This window comes from Podarcis bocagei (genome assembly GCF_964188305.1).
Source record: "Podarcis bocagei genome assembly, chromosome: 5".
Classification (NCBI taxonomy): domain Eukaryota; kingdom Metazoa; phylum Chordata; class Lepidosauria; order Squamata; family Lacertidae; genus Podarcis; species Podarcis bocagei.
This window is the reverse complement of record NC_138129.1, coordinates 22,764,990-22,790,094: the sequence shown is the minus strand read 5'-3', so window position 1 is coordinate 22,790,094 and position 25,105 is coordinate 22,764,990. Positions and strand designations below refer to the sequence as shown.

General features: G+C 40.0%; 1 protein-coding gene across 13 annotated transcripts in view; it reads right to left on the bottom strand.

Moving 5' to 3' along the window:
- The window catches only part of ZMYND8 (zinc finger MYND-type containing 8), an 84,759-nt gene that overhangs the window by 29,157 nt on the left and 30,497 nt on the right, over positions 1-25,105 (bottom strand). For 8 of the 13 annotated variants that reach the window (XR_014008582.1, XM_081196028.1, XM_081196031.1 and 5 more), the window contains 4 exons: positions 16,722-16,792; positions 8,930-9,078; positions 2,099-2,332; positions 734-847 (listed from right to left, as the gene is read on the bottom strand). Coding sequence is in view for 12 of the 13 variants with exons in the window: in XM_081196028.1 (XP_081052154.1) it covers positions 734-847; positions 2,099-2,332; positions 8,930-9,078; positions 16,722-16,792 (568 nt within the window). In the remaining variant the exon portion in view is untranslated. Of the gene's footprint in view, positions 1-733; positions 848-2,098; positions 2,333-8,929; positions 9,079-16,721; positions 16,793-24,480; positions 24,724-25,105 lie in introns of those variants that run through there. The other 5 variants (XM_081196029.1, XM_081196023.1, XM_081196033.1 and 2 more) reach the window with 4 other exon arrangements.

Sequence of the window (25,105 nt, the reverse complement as noted above, 5' to 3'; positions counted from 1 at the left end):
ACATTTATTGTATTAAAATTGGTTTCAGCTAATCAATTAAAACTTTTGTCAAAGTAAAAAGTTGTCCAAACAGGCTGAAGACACATTATCTAATATTATTTAGCAGCAGCAAAAGCAACAGTAATACAAGTCCTTATAAAAACGGCAAGTGGCAAGGATGTTTCAGAACCACTGGGTTGCATCCAATTCAATCATGCTCTGAACAGACCACTGAAATCAATAGACTAACTTAAGCCCATTGATTTCAATGGGTGTACTATGACCATAACTCAGTTGGATACAACCAAGTGCCTCCAGTGAGAGAAATGGGGGAATACCACCTTTAAAATTTGACATCCTATGACAAAGAGATAAATAATCTAAAACAAAGAAAACTTGCCTTTCACTTCAGAACTATTGCTTTTACTCTTTTAAATTTATAGATATCAAATCATCTAAACTCTTTTATATAATTGGCTAAACATTTGTTCAAAAGTGGTTGTGCAAATTAGACATAAACCAACATCTTGTGAACAAACATCTGCCATGAAATTATAGATGGCAGTCTGCTGGTCTTAATAGTAAATTCCTTCTCCCTTCCCCACCCCCCTCCCATGGTGGCAGGAAACCAATTTTTTCCACTATACATTAGATAGGGTAAGAAAATTCTAGGGAGCTTTACATGTAGTCAGAAATCTAAAGGCTGAACAGACAATATCCAGTGGAGTGAAATAGTAACACATATTATTCTTACCCCTGGCTGTTTCATTTTCTGTAGTGCAAACTTGAGCAAGTAGGATAGCTGTTCAATAGTGAGCATTGTCATAGCTTTACTCTGTGTTTCTATGCATTCCGCTACAGTAATTTTCTAAAAGTAAAGATTGAAAATACTGAAAAAAATTGCAAAATGCGTGCAGATGAGCACCCCATCACCCCTTCATTATTGTGGAACATGAAGATTAATGCCACATGCAGACATGGATGTTGATAATTAATTTTCTCTTAAGTGGTGCAATGAATATTGCAACAGTCCCGTGTTCATGAAAATGTCCTGTTGGTTCAGAAATAGTACCCTAAAAAGATTCACGTGGGGATGGGGGAGGATGAAGACAGGCTGGCTTTGCTGGCAGTTTCTGACTGACCCCCCAAGTGCTACTGAATTATGAATCCTGAAGTTAAATGTGGCTGGGCACTTGCCCAAATCTTCCTTATTTCCACCATTATGCCCAAGGAGCTTAGGATTTTACACCACTTGTCTTGGACAGGAAGGAAGATTGTGAACCAGAGAATCATGGTTAACAGGAAAGAATCATGGTGCCATAGAGGATAATGGAATCTGTGTGAGTGGCAATAATCACTCCAAATAACCTATTTAGGTCCTCTATTTCCCCCCTAACAAATAAAGCTGAAAATGCTTCCAAATGTAGAGGACTGTAAGTACACTCTTTCTAAATGAAGTGTACCATTTTTCATTATACTGAGGCATCTACCTGTTGGTGTGCAAGGCTAGCAGTCTTGCCATACCTAGAATGATTGCTGGTATCGATCCTGTACAGTATTACTTTGCCAAGCCCCCCCCCCTTTGCTCTTTATACTAATAATCTCAGAGGCAATGACTAAATCCCCATTCATACTTCATGCTAATGGTCTGGAACCTGCTTCCCTGTGAAGTTTTTTTACACTGCCTCAGTAAGTATTTGAATGCAGAAAACAGGTAGGGAAGGCTAATCCTTTCCAGAAGGGAAAGAATAAGGCAGAAAGGAATCATACAACTGGCCTTGCACACACCAAAATGATGTGAGGAAGATATCATACATAAACTGCTTTCACCACAACAAGCTAAGTGTCGCTCAGGAAGCGCAAATGGACACAAATGCCCCTGCCATCCCCATACAGTGGTACAAGACACGATGAACACAGAGGATGTAGGTGCTAAGGATGGGGAGAAACATTAATGAAAGAAAAACAAACAGAATGGTAAATATTGGCAATAGCCTTATTTTGGATGCAATTTTGCATTGCTTCTCTGCCTTTCCAAAAAGTGACCAGGAAGTCACACTGGAAAGAAAAAACATGGTTCTGAGAGGTGAAAACCAGTAGCAATGAGACACATATTCACCTCAGATAGACTAACCTCACATTCTGGGCAAAACCAATCCCCCTCTGGCTCCGCTGTCAGTTTCAGACACTTAGCATGATAAACCCGAGGGCAGAGTTCACAGCAGAGGACTTGGCCTTCCCGATGACAAACCCAGCAATAGAAATCATTCCGTCCATCCTGCGGTACAACATCAACAGGGTCTGTGGTGAGTGGCTGCTTCATATAGTAAAACGGACCATGTCTTAGTTCTGACTGAAATGTAGGCAAGAAAGACAGGTTTGGTTTCAAAACAAATTTGTATTTTAAAATAAATATGATGATCAAACATGACCAACCAGCCCCCACCAGCATTTGATACAGCCCACCTAATATTAATTCAGATGACTTCTCTCATTCAGTACATAATAAGCATTTGAAACCAGAGCTACATATATCTCCCTCAGGCAAGTGCAGTTGTCTCAACTGAGATGTACTTTAATGTACTCTGATGTACTCTAATGTACTTTAATTAGGACCAAACTAGATGCAGTTAGTAACTGTATACTTGAGTGTGTTTTTTAAGCAAATACCATGGGTGGGTTGAGGGGAGAATCAACCCATTGTCCAGAAATATATCAGACACCCCACACCACATCCAATACTTGCATTGGAAAAAAAACTTGCATTAGCTGCAACGGTACATAGATAAGCATAATTAACTATATTTATGGGGCAGATGACTCTTTCTATCAGACAACCTTCACCAGAAAAATCCGAATTTAACTTATTTGTATTTATACAATCAATAGTTATATAAACATAAGCTTCCCGATATTTCATGTGCTTTAAATGTGTGAATGTTTGAACAGGAAGGTGCAGGACAGTAGTAAACCATGTGAACATTTGTGAAAAATTTAGAAAGGGGAAGGGAGAGGACATACAGTGGTACCTTGGTTTACAACCATAATCCGTTCCAGAGGTCCGTTTGTAAACCAAAACAGGTTGTAACACAAGGTGCGCTTTTGCCAATGGGGCCTCAAAAAAACATTTTAAAAAATTGTTCGTAATCCAAAAAAGATGGGTTGCATTCCCAAAAAGGTTGCAAACCGGGACACACACTTCTGGGTTTGACGTGTTTGTAATCCAAAACATATGCAAACCAAGATGTATGCAAACCAAGGTACCACTGTATACCTCTCTTTACAAGTATCTGTCTGGAAATAAATGTGCCAAGCGAGAGATGGGGAAAAGAATATCTTCCTGCTCTGCTTCTATTCAAATTTGTTGTTACAAGAACTTTGTACCTTTAAAAATATATGCTTGTTTTAGCTTATTTCCCTTTATGTGACTTTTCTTTTAGATTACAAATCTGAGGACAGACTTGTCATTTAGCTTCCAGAAGTTTAGGGAGTCCTTTCAGCTCAGATAAAATGCTTTAAATATATGTTGACCCCTTACCCTTCCAATGCTAGTCCTTCTTGCTCAAAACCATTAACATATTTTTAAAAGACAACTGGGCCAACTCAATAGTTGCTCAGCTATCACTTCAGAAAACATTGATTCTAAATTAATTAACAGTGGAAGTTGGCTTCAAAGCAAAGCATATTTTGGTCTTTAGCCATTTTGTATATGAGCACATTCAATAAAAGCCCAAAAGAAACAGGACATGTTTGTTCACAATAGAATTTTTTTTTTACTTTTTCTGCCTTTAATATCTTTGCAAAGAAAGTAACCCTGCAGAAATAAAAAACTTAAAATAGCTAAACCCATGTCAACTCCAAAGAAACACATGATTCCAACACTTCTGCAGTTCCAGCAGCGTGTGTTCAAAATATGTTGTTATAATAATAATAATAATTTATTATTTATACCCCGCCCATCTGGCTGGGTTTCCCCAGCCACTCTGGGCGGCTAAGTGTTCTGCTCACACCAAAATACAGCAAACATACATTTTAATCTAGTTACTACAATTAGGCATGTCAATGTGAAAAGAGGTCACTAATATGACCCAACCTATCATCATTTCCTAGTGTACAATTCTAAATGTGGTCCAGTAGGTATCATAAAATATGCTGCAACATAAACTGCAGTAGTGTGTCAAAAGGATAATGAATATACAACATTGATGGACAAAATAAGCAAAACTAGAGGGCAAATGCCAAACATTATTACTAAAACTAAAGTGGCCCCACTGCTCCAATTAGGAGCAATTCTTTAGCGCAGACAAGATTTGTCCTGAGAGTGCTCCTCATTCACATTCCTTGAGCCTCCAAGGAACACCTTCAGCAAAACAAAAAGACCACACTTGAGACCTGACATTCCCAATATTTCCAAAGTTAGAAAACCAAATAAACAGACCCAAGGAGAAACTTAAAACTCTTATATAGTTTCAGTCTTTGAACTCTCTATACCAGCCTCTCTCAACCTTCAGTTCTCAGATGCTGTTGGACTACAATTCTCATCATCCCTGACCACTGATTCTGCTAGCTAGGGATGATGAGAGTTGTAGTCCAACAACATCTCAGGACCAATGGTTGAGAAAGGCTACTCTATGCAATTTTAGCCTTCTTTATATATTTTTAAATGTTACACAACTGAACATTACTGCAACCTCAAACTCATTTACAGTATTCAATCAAAAACTGAAGTTCAGTTTGCCACTGGGAAATCAGTAGTTCTTGGAAGTAACTATTGCTTCATATAGAAATCAGTGACTCTGAAGTTCAAACAATTATTTGGCTGCTGCTGGAGATGAAGTTTATAGAGTTCTATGAAGGCATGAAATATGTTGCTTGCAATCTAGGACAGTAATCATCCTCGATTTCACATCCATGTAAATAAAGTATATTTACTGAGAACAACCACCTTGAATTCACCACCTCTGACATGTTTTACAAGATAAACAACCCTAACTTAATCATATCATACTCTGTTCTCAAGGCCCTTTTGTGTGTTGGACAACTTGCTGCAAAAACTTTTCAGCTCAAAAAAGGTTCCTTTCCTTATTTTCACAGCAACTTGAAAATAGCTGTAACACTAGAGATACTCTATCAGTGTTAATTCAATTCTAGAAACAGTTACATAACTAAATGTGTCTTTTTTCTTTTTGCTGCAATAGGTTAGTAATAGTTATGACCACTAGGTGACACCTGAGACACTTAAGTTAAAAGTTGCTTGGACCTGCTCCAACGTAGATGCTCCAGGCTTAGTATGTACTGCAGGATGCACCTCTAAGTAACTGCTTGCCTAACTGTTATGGATATTTTTCATTTTGTAGAACCTGAGGACATGGACAAGATTCTTTGAAGGCTAGGGCCTACCACATACAATGTATTAAGATTGCCAGATAAAAACTAGCCAAGTAGGTCAGAAGAGTGGTAAATGTCTCTCTTGCATGGTCCAACATGGTCTTAAGGAAGTGGTAGTAAAACTTTTCTTGGAAAAAACTCTCATTGATCATTTCTAGCCAGTCTCCAACATTCCATTCCTGGTTAAGCTGACTGAGCATGTGATGACTTATCAACTCCAGGTTTTCCTGGATGAGGTAGATTTTCTACATCCATTCAGTGGGTATCCATTTGCATAGCCTGGCCAGGATGGGACTTGGGGACATTGTTTTAATAGTGGCTCCAGTCTTTCCTGGAGGGTCTGTTCCAGAATACAATGCTGAAAATTACTGCTTGCAATTAGGCTATGGTAACTCAGAGTGTTCCATCTTGTCCTCTATGCTTTTCAACATCTGCACAAAATCACTGGGCGAGGCTGTTTGGAGATTTAAATGTTGTACCACCAGCATGCTAATAACAAGACCAGACAGCTTTTCCTCTCCTTTCCATTCTCTCTGGCATGTTATTGTCATTATTTGTTCTGCTCTTTCATTATATTTTATTCCACTTCTTTAATGTATTTAGTTCTAAAATATATGATAGTTTTACTCATGTTTTTGTACCAGTTGTTGGCAACTGCCTTAGGCATGATCCATAGAAAAGTAAGATAGAAATATTTAATACATAAATAGTCCTAACGACATTGCTGTTTGGGAGAGACTTCCCATTACAAATCCTACTTCAACACTATGGGTAACACGTTAAGATTACCATACCTAAATTGCTACTGCTGCTGTTCCCACTTACAGTATTAATTTTTACATTGATAAGTGTGCCAACAAATAGTATTAGTATTATCACCAACTATATGCCAATACCAAAAATGTTACACTCTCCTGATTTACTCCCATAGAAATAGAGAAGGAACACATGTATAAGAAATACCAAAAGAGACATTTGGTTATGTTTTCTCTCAGCAGCTTCATGATAGGAAGACTTAGTTTCAGTTCTTACTGTATAAGAAACTAGAATACTAAAAATGACAAATGTGGTACCAATGGTTTAGAATGACTTTGCATTTGCTTCAAAACAACAATAGCACTGCTGTTATTTAAGCAAGATTAGTGCTTTGTAGAATACTGCAAAAATTCAAACGTAGAACTTTCTTTTTTACTGTAAAATGTATGAAGAATTTTACAGTATTTTCCAAGAATGCTTTGTTCACTTTTTGTTGTGGTTACTTAGCCTACCAGAAATAATCACTGCTTACTTATACTTCATCTGAAAGTGCTTTAGTGGTTGTAGTTACATTATGAATACTACAATCACAAGAAGATAGTTATTGCAATCATACAAATATAGCAACCACACTCATTATCTTCAATTGCCACCTCAAAAATTTGGGCAGTGCCACATGAGGCCCTAATTATTTTCTATTAATAGAAGACAGACTAGGAGATGAGTATGCAGAAAATAGGAAATCTCCATCAGGAGATACCATTTTTCAACAAATGCTACAGCATCAGAGAAACTAATACCACAGCTGAACATGGAGTTTCTCCAAGGCATGGAGAAACTGTTTAACACAGTAAGCATCCAATGATTAGCTGGTTAGGATTAAGCTGTAATAGATCTTCTCTATGTATTCTGAGAACTTTGGTTGAAATAAACAAATAAAATGCATAAATATTACATTTGCTTAAGTATACCTGGGCTTTGACTCAATTACTTGAAATCATTATTACTAGGAAAAAGTTGCTTTTTGTGTGCTTACATAGTGATCAATAATTTAGAGCATGATAATGTAGAAAAAATTCCTAGTTTCCCTGGAACTATTTAGCAATCTAAATATCAGCAATCTAAAATTATCTCTTTGATATTATCTTGCTATATTTATTTACTAAGTAGCATTAGTTGTTAGTGGTGTTAGTTGTTGTTTCATTTTAGCAATACAGATACAAAAGTAGCAACTGGAGTAGCAATGTAGAAGGTATTTTGCCATCACAGACAAAACACTTTCTGAGTAGGATATTTCATCAAATGAACTATCAGCAGCACTTTAGCACTCTAGCATTGTATTTCTCTCAAAACATACAGCTCCAGAACTTCCCAGCCCTGCCCAGTTTACTTGCAAAAGAGCTAAGTAGCCTGCTGGCAAGGCACCCATGAAGGCCGTTGCCATTGGGGCTGGCAGAAGCACACTTTGGGAGACATTGCAATTTAATGTATTATAAAGACTGCAACAAGCAGAGTGGGGCAAATGGTAGACAGAGCAATATAACACCCCCTCCTCATGATAGCCTGTTCCACTGAAATTGCTAATTGCTGCTCTGCCCTAAGTCCATCTCCAGAGTTCTTGAACAACAGCCACATGAGGCTGTTTTCATCCCCTTCAGTTACTTGGGTTTCTCCAAGTTAAAAGCTAGCAGAACACCCAGCAAGCAGCAAGTAAGTGGTGCTTAGCATAGGAGTCCTAGAACCATAGAATCTCAGAGTTGGAAGGGACCCAAGGGTCATCTAGTCCAACCCCCTGCATTGCAGGAATCTCAGCTAAAGCACCCACGACAGATGGCCATCCAACCTCTGCTTAAAAACCTCCAGGAAGGAGAGTCCACCACCTCTAGTGGGAGTCTGTTCCACTGCCAAACATCTCTTACTATCAGAAAGGTTTTTCGAATGCTTAGTCGGAATCTCCTTTCTTGCAACTTGAAGCCATTGTTTTGAGTCCTACCCTCCAGAGCAGGAGAAAACAAGCTTGTTCCCTCTTCCATGTGACAGCCCTTAAGGTATTTGAAGTTGGCTATCACATCTTCTCTCAGTCTCCTCTTTTCCACACTAAACATACCCAGCTCCTTCAAGCGCTCCTCATAAGGCTTAGTTTCCAGATCCCTGATCATTTTGGTTGCCCCTTCTCTGCACATGTGGAGCCCAGAAGTGGACACAGTATTCCAGGTGTGGCTGACCAAGGCAGAATAGAGTGGTACTATTATTTCCCTTGATCTGCACCTATACTTTTGTTGAGTGTGGGAACTGAGAAGAGAGGAGCAGGACTGGTTACCAGAGCCAAAGCGATGGAGAAACACCGGTTGGCCATGTCTGGAAGTAAGATGCTGAACTAGATAAGCTTTTGGCTTGATTCAGTAGACCTCTTCATACGTTATGTCAATTCATTATTTTAAATAAAGAAAGAATAAACTATTCCCTTTGTTTAGGTTGGTCAAACCCTGGAAGTACGGGGGGGGGGGCGGGGTGTCTATTCAATATAAGGGGCAAGAAAATTTGACTGACATTAGAGTCTGTTTAACCAGAATTCTGTTTACTTACAAAAATAGCACTCATTTAGACTTCACTTCTTAGTTTCAGATAAATCTTGGCTGCTGTAGAAACTAGAAATAAAACAGTAATCTCCATCTTCAGTAGACCCTACAGCCAATGCAGAACTATTACTATAAGTACAGATACTGAACCAAGGAAAGAGTAGAGCACCTAGTAATCTCCAATGGTTTCATATAAAACACTGCATCAAATCCACGACTTCTATTACCTGCTCTTTATTATTACTGTTCAATAAGCCAGGTTTCTTTTTCTTTTTAATAGGGCTTGATGATGCGTCCTCCGGGGAGTGGCCATTGGAAGAGTGTGGAGGACTTGGAAACTTCCTTTTTTGTGCTGTACGTTCAGCAGAGCCAGGATCTATAACAAAAATTATACCAACATTAAGCACCCCTAGCATACCACTAATGTACTAGCACTTTTTAGTATTTCAATGAACAGGACATAATAATAAAGGTAATAATGCAGTAAAGTGACAGAATGCCAGGAAGGCTCTCTGTGGACTCTCAAACTACTTTTTCTTGTACAGTATTGTGAACAATTCCACCAATTTCCCCTTGCCACAAATTTAAAAGTATTTTATTTAAGATATAGCCAGCAAGTATCAAATACTACATGCAAGTAATTTCTATAGGTATAATCTAGCTCTCCACTTACTCAGCTACATGACTATCACCACTAAGCCATGAGGAATCAGCCTAGACAAGAAAGTATGAAACTGAGGCCAAGCAGGCAAATATTACACACCTTGGAAAGTTCCAGAATGATTATTACCTAACATCACTCTTGGTCATTGGTCTTGTGAAATGGTTATACAGAACCTAAACAATACTGCTGGGCACAACTGTGAAAAGTCAACAGCTTAAGAACACTAAATACTGAGAGGATGATGTGATTTAATTCTACTGATTAAGCATAACTAGAAAGGGTTCCAGAAGGGTTCCAAAGAATGCCTTTGGAAAATAAATTTATTTTAATATTGCATACTATATAAATACCCAGAGAAAAACACACCAAGTAGAAATTCAGTTTGGAATGTAGCTACCCAATTTTTTAATCTTCACATGACAATTTCCCTACCATTGTATTACTTATTTGTGGGTCATTCCATGCCAAATCACCTGATGCCACGTGCTCTCACAACTCAGATTTTCTTCAAAAAAATTTTTTTATGTAGATACCTATGAGATAACCTCAATATTTTTTTTTAAGATTTCCAAAATTGGGCGCAGGATAATTTTTTGAAGATTTCTATTTTCACGTGATTTAGGCCAATGAAATTTCTGCGTCATTTTAGAAAAAACCTCCTGTTTTGCTTATTTTTCAACCGATTGGGCTTATTTTGGTATCACACATTCATGAGAATAGTTAAAATTGTACCCTCTTATGTTACAATGTCATCTGATATATTTTTAAAATTAAGTTATATTGATTATTGAATAAAAATAAAACACTTCTGCAATGATATGGTGAAAGCTATTTTGTTTCCCATACATGTAATATTCAATGATGCTGTTTTGACCACTGTATGCAACATGACCTTTCTGAATCAGCAAGGGGAAAAAATGTATTTATGTATTTGCTGTACTTTTTTAAAAATTAGCATGAAAATTAACATACTTTGGGTTTAAGATATTTGACAGCATACAAAATGTACTGTCGGGTGACAGGGTTACAAAATGTACTTTCTGTGGTAGATTTTTTTTTTTATGTCACTTCACATTTGTATTCAAATATGTCCTAGAAAGTTGTGTGTTATCAAATGTAATCAAAGTTCCTATAATCACACACTAAGAGCAACCACAGCACAAATATATTGGATCAAAAGCAAAACATGATGAGCATGAAAGTTGCCTTCTACCAAATCATATCATAGGCCCAGCTCGCTTGGTATTTTGAATACCAGGATTTACTAATCAATTTCAACCAATGGACACATTTTGAATTTTGAGAAACTGCTATGGGCACTATCACAAAATGGTGGCCATGGGGGCATGACATAACACAAAATTAAAGTACAGCTGTTGTTGTATTCCCCATTGTCCCCTGGACAAGCTCATGCTTGTCTTGGGAAGTCACCTATGTCCTGTTGGTCCTGATTGTGGAGTTCACACACTACTGATTCTCTTCCCACACACTGGTGCTATTGCAGTCTAAAACAGAGAGCACTCCCCAGTACCAAGAAAAAATATACAAGGTGGCAACACCACACTCTAGTGCACGCATGAGAATAGAGTCATTGCTCCTTGCACCCAGATTATCTAGCTCAGAACCAGCCAAGGCAAATCTCCTTGATAGTACTATGTTGACTAACTATATAACTGCAAGGAAGCAGCAAAATATCTGAATCCACTATGGAAATGAGGTTATAACAACCAGATTCAAAAAAAACTAGTATAATTGACTGTGCACTGTGGCAATGTTCACAGTCAGCCTTTGTGATGATGGCAGGACTAGCTACGTTATTTTTAGAGAAATATCTCACTTCCACATCCTTCCTAATGTGCAAAAAGGAACATTCTCAGTTCTCCACTCAAGCCACTTGTAAATATATTGACATTTTCGCCTTTCCAGTTTAGAAGCCTGAAAAACTGAGGTACAGCAAAGTCAAGAAAACAAGAAAAAAATAGTCTTGTTGAAGATCCCTTGGCAGAACTGCTAAAATAAAGTTCAGCTTGCCAACACAGCTTGGAGCTAATTACATTATATTAGTAACAGTCACTTTCCCATTAAAATCCTACCAAATTATGTATCCTAATTCAATTGCTTAGTAAGGGAGAACATTTTCCACACCCTCATAATTATGCCCTCTTAAATATTTCTTATTTACATTATACTCTACTCAACCAACAGACTTTAGGCAGCTTACAGTGTCAATAAAAATATTAAAAAGCCATTAAACCAACCCATATTGTGTTCACAGTCAAAAATCATAGAACACAAACACCAAATTCATCAATACAAAATCTGTCTAAAGGAGACAAGGACTATGAATACTTCCAATGGTCATGTTTGCATGTAATGCATTGCTAAACCATAGTTCATGATCTATGGATGAGCCTTAAAAAACTCCAGCAAAATGCTGAGCATGCAAGCTCCTGTCTCCTCTTCCTCCAGCATGGCTAGGAATATGACTTCAGCTAAGTTTAGTTTCCCTTTCACAGAACCCCAGTTTACTGTTATATTTGCACCAAGGACCATGGTCTAAAACACAACATAAGCATATAAGTGCCTGATGGATCAGGTCAATGGCACATCCAGTTCAGCCTCCTGTTCTCCCAGTGGCCAACCAGATGTTTGTGGGAAACCTGCAAGCTGGATTCCAGCACAAGAGAACTCACCCCTCCAGCAACTTGTTTTCAAGAGCATTGGTTCCTTCAACTGTGGAGGTAGAGCATAGGCATCATGGCTAGAAGCCATTGGTAGTCCTCTCCTCCACGAATTTGTCCAAAACTCTTTTAAAGCCATCTAGGTTGGTGGCCATCACTGCCTCCTGTGGGAGTGAGTTCCATAGCCTAACTGTGTGAAGAAATATTTCATTTTATCTGTTCTGAATCTTCCAACATCGAGTTTCATTGTGTGTCCATGAGTTCTAGTGTTATGGGGGGGGGAGTTCTCTATTCACTTTCTCCATGGCATACATAATTTTATAAATTTCTCTCTCACACCTTTTCTCTAAACTAAACGGTCTCAAATGCTGCAACCTTTCCTCATAAGGATTCTGTAACACTGGAAAGAGGATAGGGAAAGGGGGAGCATGCAAGCCCAATGCTTTGCACATGCAGACTCGTTCATGTAGCACTAAACTGTTACACCATGACTTACTCTTACGTGTGACAATAATGCTTCTGAATATCAGTTTGTCCTGAGCACACCCAACCAAAGAGAACAAATGGCTGGTAGTTAAATTCTGTAATGACAAAGCCACACATTTAAAGTGGGACCACGCCCCCACCGTGTGCTTAAGTACCCTCATATTATGGAGGGTGGACAAGTAACCAGTCACTTCTCCTACACAAGGAGGTTGCTGTTGCATTTGCCTCTTCCATCTGCTCCAGGTCCCAGGAAACAGTGGGGTAGTGGATGGTGGGAATCTGATCAGCCTGTCCCTTGCCTGAACAGTCTCTTCCTCCACTTCAGTCAGTCCCCGTGGCATGCCTCCACATGGCCTACTCCACCCTTCTCTGATCCCTCTCGGCCTCTCCTCTGTAAAAGCGGCAGTAGCAGCAGCTCAGCGGCCACTCAGTACAAGGGAGAAGCTCCCCCATTGTGCCTGTCCTACCACACGGTTCTCCTGGGCCTCCAGGTTCTATCAGGCCACCAGTTGGGTCTGTCTCCATCCCAGGATGAGAGGCGCCCAGGGAGACACATTTCTCCACGAGTTCTCCGGTTCCCTCACTCCCATTGGGCTCCTCTCTGCCTGCAGCAACAGCTGCAACAACGGCTTTGGAGGTGCAAGGACCAGCCAGACACTCCCGCTGGTATTGTATTTTCCCTAGCAGCTTGCCGATCCTGTGGCGGTTGCCATCTTGCCTTGCCAGAAGTCCAGATGCAATTGATTTTCATCCAACACTGTCAGCCCACTTGCAGATTTGTCTTCTGCTCATGGAATGGGACTTCCCTTTCCTCTTATTTGTGCTTTAACCACAAACCCCCTCCCCACCCATGGTGACAGAGAACAACAACAACAACAACAACACTTGGACATTTTGCCAAATTTTAAAAATCCACCTGGACAGAAATGTTAAGTCTAAAAAAGCTGGTGTGTCTGGGGGGAAATGGACATATGGCAGCCCACCTTTCAGAAAAGGGTGTGCTTTTTTACCCAAAATAGTTACCCAAATGACAAAAATAAAATGCAACTTTATGTAGTGTCACAACTTATTTATAAACAGCCATCATTCATGATCTTGGATTCCAGCAAAATATCCTGCATGAAGGGAAATGTAAACAATCCCATAGGTTTCCAATATTATATTTTGTTACATGAAAAATGAATAACTCCATTTGTTTTTAACCCACTTGTGGAGACTATCAGAGGTCACAAAGAAAGGAATATATGATAACAACAAGAAGATGAGGAAAATTATAAAGAAGAAGATTGGACAGAACTGTGAATACTATTTGGACAGAACTGTGAATACTAAAGCAGTAGCAATAGATATGTTTGGATCCCTTTCTGAGCTTGAAGCATGGGTACACCCAACAAAAATTAAAAAATTTGGCTCTGTAATTTGGAATTAATGTGATTTGATTGGTTTGTTAATAAAAAATATATTAAAATAAAAGAAAAATGAATAACTCAGGAGAAAAAAATATGAGAGAATTCAATGTATACTTTGCACTTGTTGTGGCCTATAATTAGAGATTTGCTGCTTTGGAACTATTGAAATTCAGAGGAGATGGGAACTCATTTAATTTTCACATTATCAAAGGCATAACTGAGCTGTGTTGACATGACATGATGTGCTAACCAAGAAGGAGCAGCAAAGTCTCAAGTTCAAATCTTACCTTATCAATAAATTCATAAGGTAGTAGACAAGCCACTGGGTATCTTAGTCACAGCACCCACAACTGATAAAATAATAATTATGGCTTGCCTTTCGGTGTTGTTGTGAGAAACATATCCTCTCAGTATGTAAAGCACTTTGAACAACAAGGAAAAGTGCTAAATAGATGCTTATTGATGCAAGTATAATGTCCAAATTTGCCAAAAGAAGAGGCTTTAGGTACCCCTTTCTCCAATTATTTGCAAATACAGTGTAACAACAGTAAGTGCTTCACAGTGCAACTAGCAAAACTAAAATTGCATCTCTTTGCACAAAGGGTGAACAAGTCACAGAAAGAGCAAGACTAAAAAGGGATTAATACTGCAGTCTATTTCCTCCATTCCAAGTCATGGAGCCATACTCTCCAATGCCAGAAAGGAGAAACTGAGAGTGTGAGTCTGGCTGGCTATGACCAGGTATAACTAAGAGGGATCCCAAATGGAAGTCTTCTCCCCAATATCCCACAGAGGCACAGAAGAACTGTTATATTAGGTGTACAGTGGTACCTTGCAAGACGAATGCCTCGCAAGACGGAAAACCCGCAAGACGAAAGGGTTTTCTGTTTTGGAGGCGCTTCGCAAGACGAATTTCCCTATGGGCTTGCTTCGCAAGAAGAAAGCCCATAGGGAAATCTCCGGGGACCTCTTTTAAATGCTGGTGGTGGGGAGCAAAGCCTTTCCCCCCCTCCGGCCTTCAGAAGAGGTCCAGGAAGGCCGGCGGGGGCCGAAAGGCTTTGCTCCCCACCGCCAGCATTTTAAAAGCAGTCCGGGATAGCAGGGAAGCGCTTCCCGCTATCGCGGACGGCTTTTGAAGGCAGGCGGGGGGGAGCAAAGACTTTCGCCCCCCGCCCGCCTTCAGAAGAGGTCCAGGACCTCTTCTGAAGGCAGGCGGGGGGCGAAAGTCTTTGCTCCCTCCCGCCTGCCTTCCCAGGAGAGCGGAGAAAGGCAGCGCGTTTCTCCGCTGTCCCGGACGGCTTTGGAAGGCAGGCGGGGGGGCAGAGACTTTCGCCCCCCGCCCGCCTTCAGAAGAGGTCGAGGACCTCTTCTGAAGGCGGGCGGGGGGCGAAAGTCTTTGCTCCCCCCTGCCTGCCTTCCCGGGAGAGCGGAGAAAGGCAGCACGTTTCTCCGCTGTCCCGGACGGCTTTGGAAGGCAGGCGGTGGGGAGCAAAGACTTTCGCCCCCCGCCCGCCTTCAGAAGAGGTCCAGGACCTCTTCTGAAGGCGGGCGGGGGGCAAAAGTCTTTGTCCCCCCTGCCTGCCTTCCCAGGGGCTTTTACATCGCCCCGGACAGCGGAGAAGTCCTCCGCTGTCCCGGGCGATTTTAAAATGCCGCCCGCCAGCATTTTAAGATCGCCCCGGACAGCGGAGAAGTCCTCCGCTGTCCCGGGGTTTTTTAAAATGCTGGGGGTGGGAAGAAAAGCCCTTGTCCCCCCCCCAGCCTTCAGAAGAGGTCGGGGGACAGACTGTCCCCGGACCTGGTCTGAAGGTGGTTTCCATAGGAACACATTAATTGATTTTCAATGCATTCCTATGGGAAACCGTGCATCGCAAGACGAAAAACTCGCAAGAAGAAAAAACTTGCGGAACGAATTAATTTCGTCTTGCGAGGCACCACTGTATTAGTATACACCAACACCAGAGTATATAGTGCTTAAGGGAATAATGTGTGCTCTAAGGAACTCATACACAATCTAAATTTAGATTGGGGGGGGCAGGGGTGGGGACAACAAGGGATGAATGGGGGCAAATGCAGGTAGAAACCTATAGGTATTCTTGGAGGTAGTTATACCTAAGAGGCAGCAAGGGAGACTGGGTAGAGCTTTTACAAGAAAGAGAGACTTTAAGGCAACTCAGGATGGTAGAGCTGGAGAAGTGATGGTCATTGACAGAAATATTGGGTTATGAAAACAAAGCTTTGTGACGGGAGCTTTAAAAAAGCAGGTAGTTTGTACTGGATGTAGAAGGGAAAGGGAATTCGCCAGCATAAGAATTTGAGAAAAGTTGTCACATGGCATGAACACTGAGAAAGATGAATGATTTTGCCAGATTTGTGTTAGATAAGATGAAAAACAACTCAATGTGAGTCATAGCAGAATATGACCAGGGCATAACACAGAGCTTTAGCTGAGCAGAAGGTTTGGGAGAAAGAGCATGGTGGCAATATAATGAATATGGGAAACAACGATAAAACTACAGTATTTAAAGAGTGGATGGTGACCTTGTTAATGGTGTCCATTCACTGAGATACAGGACAAAATAAGATTAATGACCTAATAAATATTAAGTGTCTGGGCAGGAACCAAAAGAATGGCACTTGTAAAATAGTTATGCCACAGTACTCACAGGAGCAGGAGCATAGGTCAAATCAATGTCAAGGGTTCCAAGTCACCAGATGAAGCAACGTTAGCCAGTATTCACTTTATGCTCTGAGGAACAGAAACACTGTATTAACTCACCTTTGGATCGAGTGGAGATATCCATCCCTTCCACCACCTCCTGCTCTGCCTTTATTTCTTCTTCAGCCAAGCTAAGAAAGCAAAGAGATACTTAAGATTATTATTTTCACACTGTAGTTTACATATTATGGCCTTAAAGAGGAAGGGAAGCTGACTAGCAGCCTGATTCTCACTTCCATGTGCTACTGCAGTGGATGGGTAGGGTGGCAACAGCGGAGTTAATACTCTCATCCAAATTTCAACACTAGAGTACACACCAACCTCATAAGGATCTCTGGTATGCTATCACCTACACATACCAAGGGCACTGAGCAATGGGGACAGGAAAGAGGAGGGGTCAAAACAGTGCTGAGCCTGACTAAGATCCTGAATCCACCTTTGCAAGAAATAATTTATGTTACCTATCAAAAATTGACAGTTCTGAGTAGTAGTAATGTCAACTCCTATAAGAAATGTTGAATACAAAGATGTATTAGGTACATTTCGGAAGTATTGATACAATAAATTACATTGGTGTTTGATTTTGGATGGATAGACCTGTAAGTTGGATAAAATGCCTAAGAACCTGACCTGTTCCAATATCCTTTTTTCATTATCAGAAGTAGAAGATTGCAAGTGCACATTTCATTATTCATATAATGTATTTGTTTTAGTGTTTAAATTGTAAACCGTCTTGGGCACTTTGGAAGAAATATGGTATATAAATCCAATAAATAAATACAATGTTCAGTCTAAGAAAGATGGTAGAAAGCAGAGAAGGTAAGAGTTGTATGGGTTTCTATTGCAATTCTGTAAATGACAAATATACAGACTTCTAAGAGATAATATTCAAGGCACTATGGTGACTACACTTAGAGCATAGTCTGAAAAATTGTTTTCTAAAATACCATTGCAGCACCGTATTTAATATATTTTTAAAATCTGATACAAAATGAGAATAAATGAGTTGCCCACAAAAAACAAATTGCCATGGTGAACCCTAACCCTGAGACACAGAATGAAGTTTAGTGAATCTTAATGCACATATTTTTCATGAAAACTATTTGTGATTTTTTTAAAAAAAAAGTAATTTATAACATGATTACAACCATTAGAGCTTACTGGCAATTAGTTATTAAGATCATGTGGTAACAAGAACACTTTCTTAAGGTGTGGTCTAACTCTCACTTCTTTCAGGCAGCCTGGGACCACTCCTTCTTTTAGAGAGGGACTAATACATCTCCTTGGTCAGCTAGCAGTCCTCTTCCTGTCATGTTATCTATCAACCACAAGGGTCAAGGGCCAAGAACACAAACGGTCAACCACTCCCATCCACATCCTTGAACCTTATCAATTGAAACAAATTTTCCAACAACTGACCCGATAGCACAAGGTACTCCTTACTACTGATCCGCTACAATAGTAGAGTCTAGGTCCCCATGAATACAAGCAATTTTATTCTCAAAAGCCTTGCAAAAAGTCAATGCAGACTACTATGTGTTCTATCACTTCCTTTCAGCCAGTATGTAAAAGCTCCATACTGTACTACTCTATAAAGCTCCACTGAATATGACACCAAGGGTGCAATGGAGGCAGAGAAGCAACTCTTCCTTGATGCTTTCCACCACAAAGCAGGCTCAACAGGGAATTTCCTAAGTGCGAGCAGTTTCTGAGCTCTGGGCACAATACTGCACCTAAGATTTCAGATTAAAACTGCAGAGTGGAAGGAAAGGAGGACCTTTTTCTGTCTCCCACTCCTAGCTACTCTCTGAAGACTGGAGAAGAGATCCTTCTTAAGAATATTAGGAAAAGATTAGACCATGTGAAAAATGAATATTTTAGCTGCAGTTCATTCATTTTCAGCTTTGTGGTGTTCTTATAAACAAGTGTGTCTAAACATTTTGTTTTTGCGTCCGTAACCTAGGTTTAGGGTGCCATTTAGCTCCTAGCTTTCATATCTCAGTTTCTAACACTATATGAGCATGCACTTGAGTTCAATTATATTGTTTGGAGACTTTCATCATTTGCATTCTAGCTGTTTTCCAACTGCTATCACTGCCTTCTGCTTTGTGGTATACCACAGTGCCACCCCAGGCTTGGCTAAGTGGAAGAGAATACTCAGGAGCAATCATGTCATCTGCCTGGATCATTTCTATATCCGTGAGAGTGACCAGATCTTTGATATGGTTGCAAGACCTTGTCATCTAGAGAAGACCCCAGAGCCAACAGGAAACTAATAGGATACATTAGGGCAGACCATTAGAGGGGGAAAGTTACAGTTAATCTGAACTTCAACAGGTGAGCAGATCATGCCAAGGAAATGGTATCAAAACTGATCACCTTCAGATCACTCTCTTCCTACCCCACCAAGAAAATCAGGTCCGGTGTGTGATCAGCTAAGTGTGTTAGGCTGAAGACAAGTTGGGACAACCCTGTGAAGTCTTGAGCTGCCCCAGAAACAGCAGCCTCAGCATGGATGTTAAAATACCTCAGGACGGACAGCCTGGAGAATCTTAACACCACATCCCAGATGCTCAGGCGGGGAGACTGTCGGGAGCAAGGAGCAAACGCAATCCCTAATCTGTCCTGTTCATCCAGTGCCAGGCACAACACAAGGAACTCAGAAACAGAAACCAGAAACCGAAGTATCAATTTATACGGACAACTTCCTCAAGCCTTAGGATCTGCTCTGGTGATGAACTAAAAACCCTGGCAGACACAACTTGGAAAAACCACCCCTTCCCTGCTTTCCAGGCTTTGGTTATACAAGTCCAGTTTGTCTCCATAGCTGAGGGGAAACATGGGAGTTTATTCTTACTGCAATATGCTTCAGTCAAAAAGCAGGAAATTGTCTTATGGCTCTCCAAATGTCTGAGACTCATAGGAGCTGCCAATACCTGTGAAACCTGCCCAGTTGCCACCAACCAGAATAATACGGAATATAAATGATTAGATGGCAGAGGTTCAAATAGGACACAGCAGGAATACTTAAGGTCATGAAATAACAAGAATTCAAGGCCCTGCATTCTGTTTCTAAAAACAGTTGGCCATATGTCTCTGGGAAGCTCACAAAAGGCAATCATCCATGGCTTCATAATTCATGCCTTATTAGCCCAGTGTGTTAAATGACATTAAGCCAGAGTTCCCAGTTTCAGGCAAAATGGGTAACTCTGGCTTAATGGATTTCCACATTGAACCTAGTGCACAGTGGGAAAAAGAAGGGTGAGAGAAGTCTTTGAACCCATGGCTTTGTAAACCATGTAAACCATGCCTAAAGACAAATGCCTAAAGGTGGCCACTGAAGGCATGATGGCAATAGTCATTCTCTCTTTGATCACCTCTTGCACTTAGTAATCAATATATACCACATATGAACTGGAAGTTCCCATTACTAACTATCATGTTTAACGGCTATCAAATCTATCCTGTAGAAATTGTCTAATCTTTTAATGATGGTGCCCTAGGGAGAACATTTCATAAGGAAGCAGCTACTAAAAAGGTTAATTCTTGTGTCGCCACAGGGCCTCCTGTGGAGGTGGCACATGGAGAAGGGTCTCAGATGACAATTGCAGGGTCTGGGTTGGTTTATATAGAGACAGCTGGTCCTTGAGGTCCTGAGCTACACAACATTCTATAGGTCAAAACCAGCACTTTGAAATTGGCCCAGAATCTAATTGGAAGCCAGTGCAGACAGACCAAGATTAGTGTTATGTACTCAGACCATACATATTGTCCTGGTGAGCATCCAGGAAGCTGAATTCTATACTACCTGCAGTTCCCAAATGATCTTCAAAGGCAGCCCCAAGTGCAATAGTTTGAAGTAATTAACATAGAGATTACCAGAGCGTATAAAACAGAAACTAGGCTCTTCGTGTCCACATTGGAGCATAGGTGGGACACTCCATGCCACCAAAGTCACTTAAGCCTCAAGCAACAGTGATGGAACCAGAAGTAACCCCATGCTATGTGACTGCTCCTTTAGAGAGAGTGTAACCCCATCCAGAGCTGGCAATTTCACATCCATCTGGTGTAAGGAACTACGCAAATGCTATATTTTATTTATTTATTGAATTTATATGTCTCAGGGCAGTTCATCCTCTTTAGCCTTCCTTACAACTAAGACTGTGTCTTTATTATTCCATTTGCTATTGTCTACACCAGGCATAGGCAAACTTGGCCCTCCAGATGTCTTGGGACTACAACTCCCATCATCCCTGACCGCTGGTCTTGTTAGCTAGGGATGATGGGAGTTGTAGTCTCAAAACATCTGGACGGCCGTGTTTGCCTATACCTGGTCTACACCAGCTCCAGCTCTAGAAGAGCCAACATGACAAGGAGAACACAGTAACAGCATACAGAGCTTGCTTTGGGAATCTTTGCCGGTTGCTTGGTATCCAGAATAACTTGGTAGTCATTTACAGATAGGTAGCCGTGTTGGTCTGCCATAGTCAAAATAAAAAAAATCCTTCCAGTAGCACCTTAAAGACCAACTAAGTTAGTTCTTGGTATTGCATGCACACGAAAGCTCAGACCAAGAATTAACTTAATTGGTCTTTAAGGTGCTACTGGAAGGAATTTTTTTATTTTGGTAGTCATTGTTAAACTTGAGAACCTGGTTCTTTATCCACAACTAGATCATTTATGCATAGCTTAAATTATACAAATTCCGTAACAATTCTTGGGGAAGCCCACTATGCTCATCTTCTCCTTGTTTTTAAGCAACTAATGATCTGTAAGGTAAAGGTAAAGGGACGCCTGACCATTAGGTCCAGTTGTGGCTGACTCTAGGGTTGTAGCGCTCATCTCGCTTTATTGGCCGAGGGAGCAGACGTACAGCTTCCAGGTCATGTGGCCAGCATGACTAAGCCGCTTCTGGTGAACCAGAGCAGCACATAGAAACACCGTTTACCTTCCCACCGGAGTGGTACCTATTTTATCTGCTTGCACTTTGACGTGCTTTCGAACTGCTAGGTTGGCAGGAGCAGGGACTGAGCAACGGGAGCTCACCCTGTCGCGGGGATTCGAACCGCCGACCTTCTGATCGGCAAGTCCTAGACTCTGTGGTTTAACCCACAGCGCCACCCGCGTACAATGCCCTAATTCATTCTTTAGGAGTCAACTGTCAAAAATCTTTTTCAAAGTATTTAGAATATTCTGAACTAATTTCTATCTACATATTTGCAGATAAGATAATATTCTCTTTGCAGGCATGACAGAAATAGATACAATAAATTACTCCTGCCTCTTCTCTGCTGCTCTTCCAAATCCCCCACAGTTCTGAAATTTCTAAATTTTCTAAAATTGTGCAAGACTACAGTTAACACATTTTAGTGGTAAAACAGAATACTTTTTTGGAAATAGATTAAGGATAGGACCATAGATTTGACTTCACATCTCTGTTATATACACTATCAGGATCCCAAGATCAGTGAAACATTATACAGATATATGTTTATCAATTGTCACAATGGTTTTGCATTATGGGGCTAGAATATCCCTGCATTTTCTGGCAGCTATAAACACACACTGGTTCCACTTATTAATTGGGGTTATAGCAGTGAAATTTTGTACATAGAGAATAACCTTCCATTTTAATTGTAATCACACTACATGTAATTTAAGGAACGTTCCAAACCCAAGGTTCACTGGGATGTCTAAGTGAGGATCCAGAGGATCTCCAGCTCAACCAGGCCGTGTCGGCATATGCCCCACATTCTGGTTTAGCCAGAGATACACTGGCATAACTCCCTCAAACTGACTATGCTGGCTGAACTGAGACTGGTATATCTTCCACGAGCATAAGCCCTTTAAAATGGGTGTTTTGGGGGTGGGGTGGGCAGAATCTTAACACCGTTGCGCTTGGTCACAAGAGCTGGTGACCGCGCCAAACCTATAACATCAAAAGGGGTGACTTACTGGTGTAAGTCAAATTCTATTTCTGTTTTCCCACTGCCAGTCTTAGGCCAGCTCAGCTGGCAGTAGCCCTGCTCTTGAACAGAGTTAGGAATGGGGTAATTTACACTGTTTTAACTTTGTTGTTGTTTAGTCGTTTAGTCATGTCCGACTCTTCGTGACCCCATGGACCAGAGCATGCCAGGCAGTCCTGTCTTCCACTGCCTCCCGTAGTTTGGTCAAACTCATGCTGGTAGTTTTAACATAAGACAGTGTAAATTATGCTGGCTTCTTGAAGTCAGGATTTCTGTGATACTCTTCTGAATTATAGCAGCTTTCCAAATCCTAAATACCGGGGCGGGGGGATAACTTCATAGTGGAGAACACACTGTGCATGGAAAAGGTCCCAAATTTAATCACTTGCCTCTCCAGGTAGAGCTGACAAAGACTTTGACACCCTGGAGAATCACTGCCAGTCAGTGCAGACAATACTGAGCTAAATGGACCAATGAACTGGACAGACCAATGATCTGCCTCTGTACACTGCAGCTTCTTATGTTTCTATTTTAAAAAATAAAGGTTCTAGCCTTTAATTCTCCATAATAATTGTTTGCAGGCTGTTTAAATACAATATCTCATTCATCTCACCAGCAGTTTAAATAAAAGATTTAAAGAGACAATCTCAAAAGAAAACATTTCCCAAACAGCTGTGATTCAGTACTTTTGCAATGCTTTCCCTTTCCCTAATACTCCTTTCTATTCTTTTGCTTTTTTAAAAATGGAAGTGCACTTTGACATCAAATGAAATGTAACCAGAAAGAAAATATTAAAGATAATGTTAAAGAAAACCAGTAAAAAACTGAGGGGTAAATATACAACATCTTTCCTACCACATTCACCAACAATTCATTCAGCTCATTTTAGTAATCTGATATTTCTTGCCTTTTACTGTATATTTAAGAAGATACTAGTCTAGAGCTGTGTACCACAAATAGTATTGAAGTTTCTACCACCACAAATATATATATTCTGTGAGAGAATTCTTTTCTTAGAAAAAGACACTGAAGAGAGCACTTCTGTGAGGAAATCTTTGCCAACAACATAACTGACTAAAATTTATATTAACTACAGCATTTATAAGGTTCAGTAACACACACTCAATTAAGTCTCAAATGTTAAAACAAAACTAAGTTGTTCCTCATATACTTTTTAACTTGCATGACAGAGATGATTTGCAAATGGAATCTCTCCCCCTCCTTTATTTTTACAGGGAAGCTGGGAGATGGGAAGTAAAAAGGAGGGTTATAAATGAGCACAAACATACCCTATGGGTTTGCAGCATATCTATCTTTATCACAACTAAAAAAAGAATCATATTTCCAATTTGCCTCCATAAGGTATTATAGGTTTTTTTTATTTATACAAATAAGATATATCCTTCAGAGAGTATCATTTCATTACACCCTGAATAATAAAAAATGAATGTAGAAACATCTGCATATTCCCTTATCCTAGGTTAACTATAGACAGCAGTCAAAAGTTGTAGATGAACTGCTGCACCTTGACATTTAAACCAGGAAATCTGATATGGAAATCTACCTAGAAGATATTGCCCACATATATAATAGTATCAGTTATGGAAATTACTGTATTTAAGTTAATCTCAAGCACCATACATTTCTGGAAGCTATTTCATTTAAATGAAAAACAATGTTTTAACATCATAAACATTTAAATTCATTTTTAGCTTCAAAGTAATTATTGCTGCTCTCAGATTGTGAGCAGCAATCATAAAATAAAATGTCCAGAAATTGCATTTAATAAGAAATTGGACAAAGTATTTTGCATGCCATTACTGAATAAATAGCATCTGTGTATAAGCACTCACCTATAACAGTCTCTTACTCATCGGTAGCTATGCTATTTATGCAGGGATTCTTAAAATGGCGTCTGGCAGCACTGCATTGCCTCATTCCTATACTGAAAGCTAAAATGGTAGCAATTTATTCAATAACTATGTCCCTTGTTTAAACAGCAGCACTGTATTCAAAGAAATCATCTCGGTAGCAGAAAAAATTGTAAAAGATGACACAGTGATATCTGATAACCTAATGTGTAACTAAAATTCAGAAGACAGGGAGCTCTATGAAGTCACAGGTTACTAAGGAAATCCTTCCATTTTAGATGCTGGCTTCAGTTTGCATGTGCAAGCACTGACAATGTTTCTCCAGTTACCCTGCAAAAAGCCTAATATGTATTAAATTTAAATAATACTGACAATATGTACAAGACAAATTAAGCAGTTTAAATCCAGATGCATACATACATTTTAAATGTGCTTTTTTCTTAAAAGCATGAGAAAGTGGTAATAATGTTCACATATTACAGGATCTTGCAAGCAACTGTTTAATCAAGACTTATATGGCATAAATAGGTTTCTTATAATACTAACAGCTCAATCCCATGGAGAGGTTGACATGCCTAAGCCAACTCTGGCTGAACACCTCCAAAAT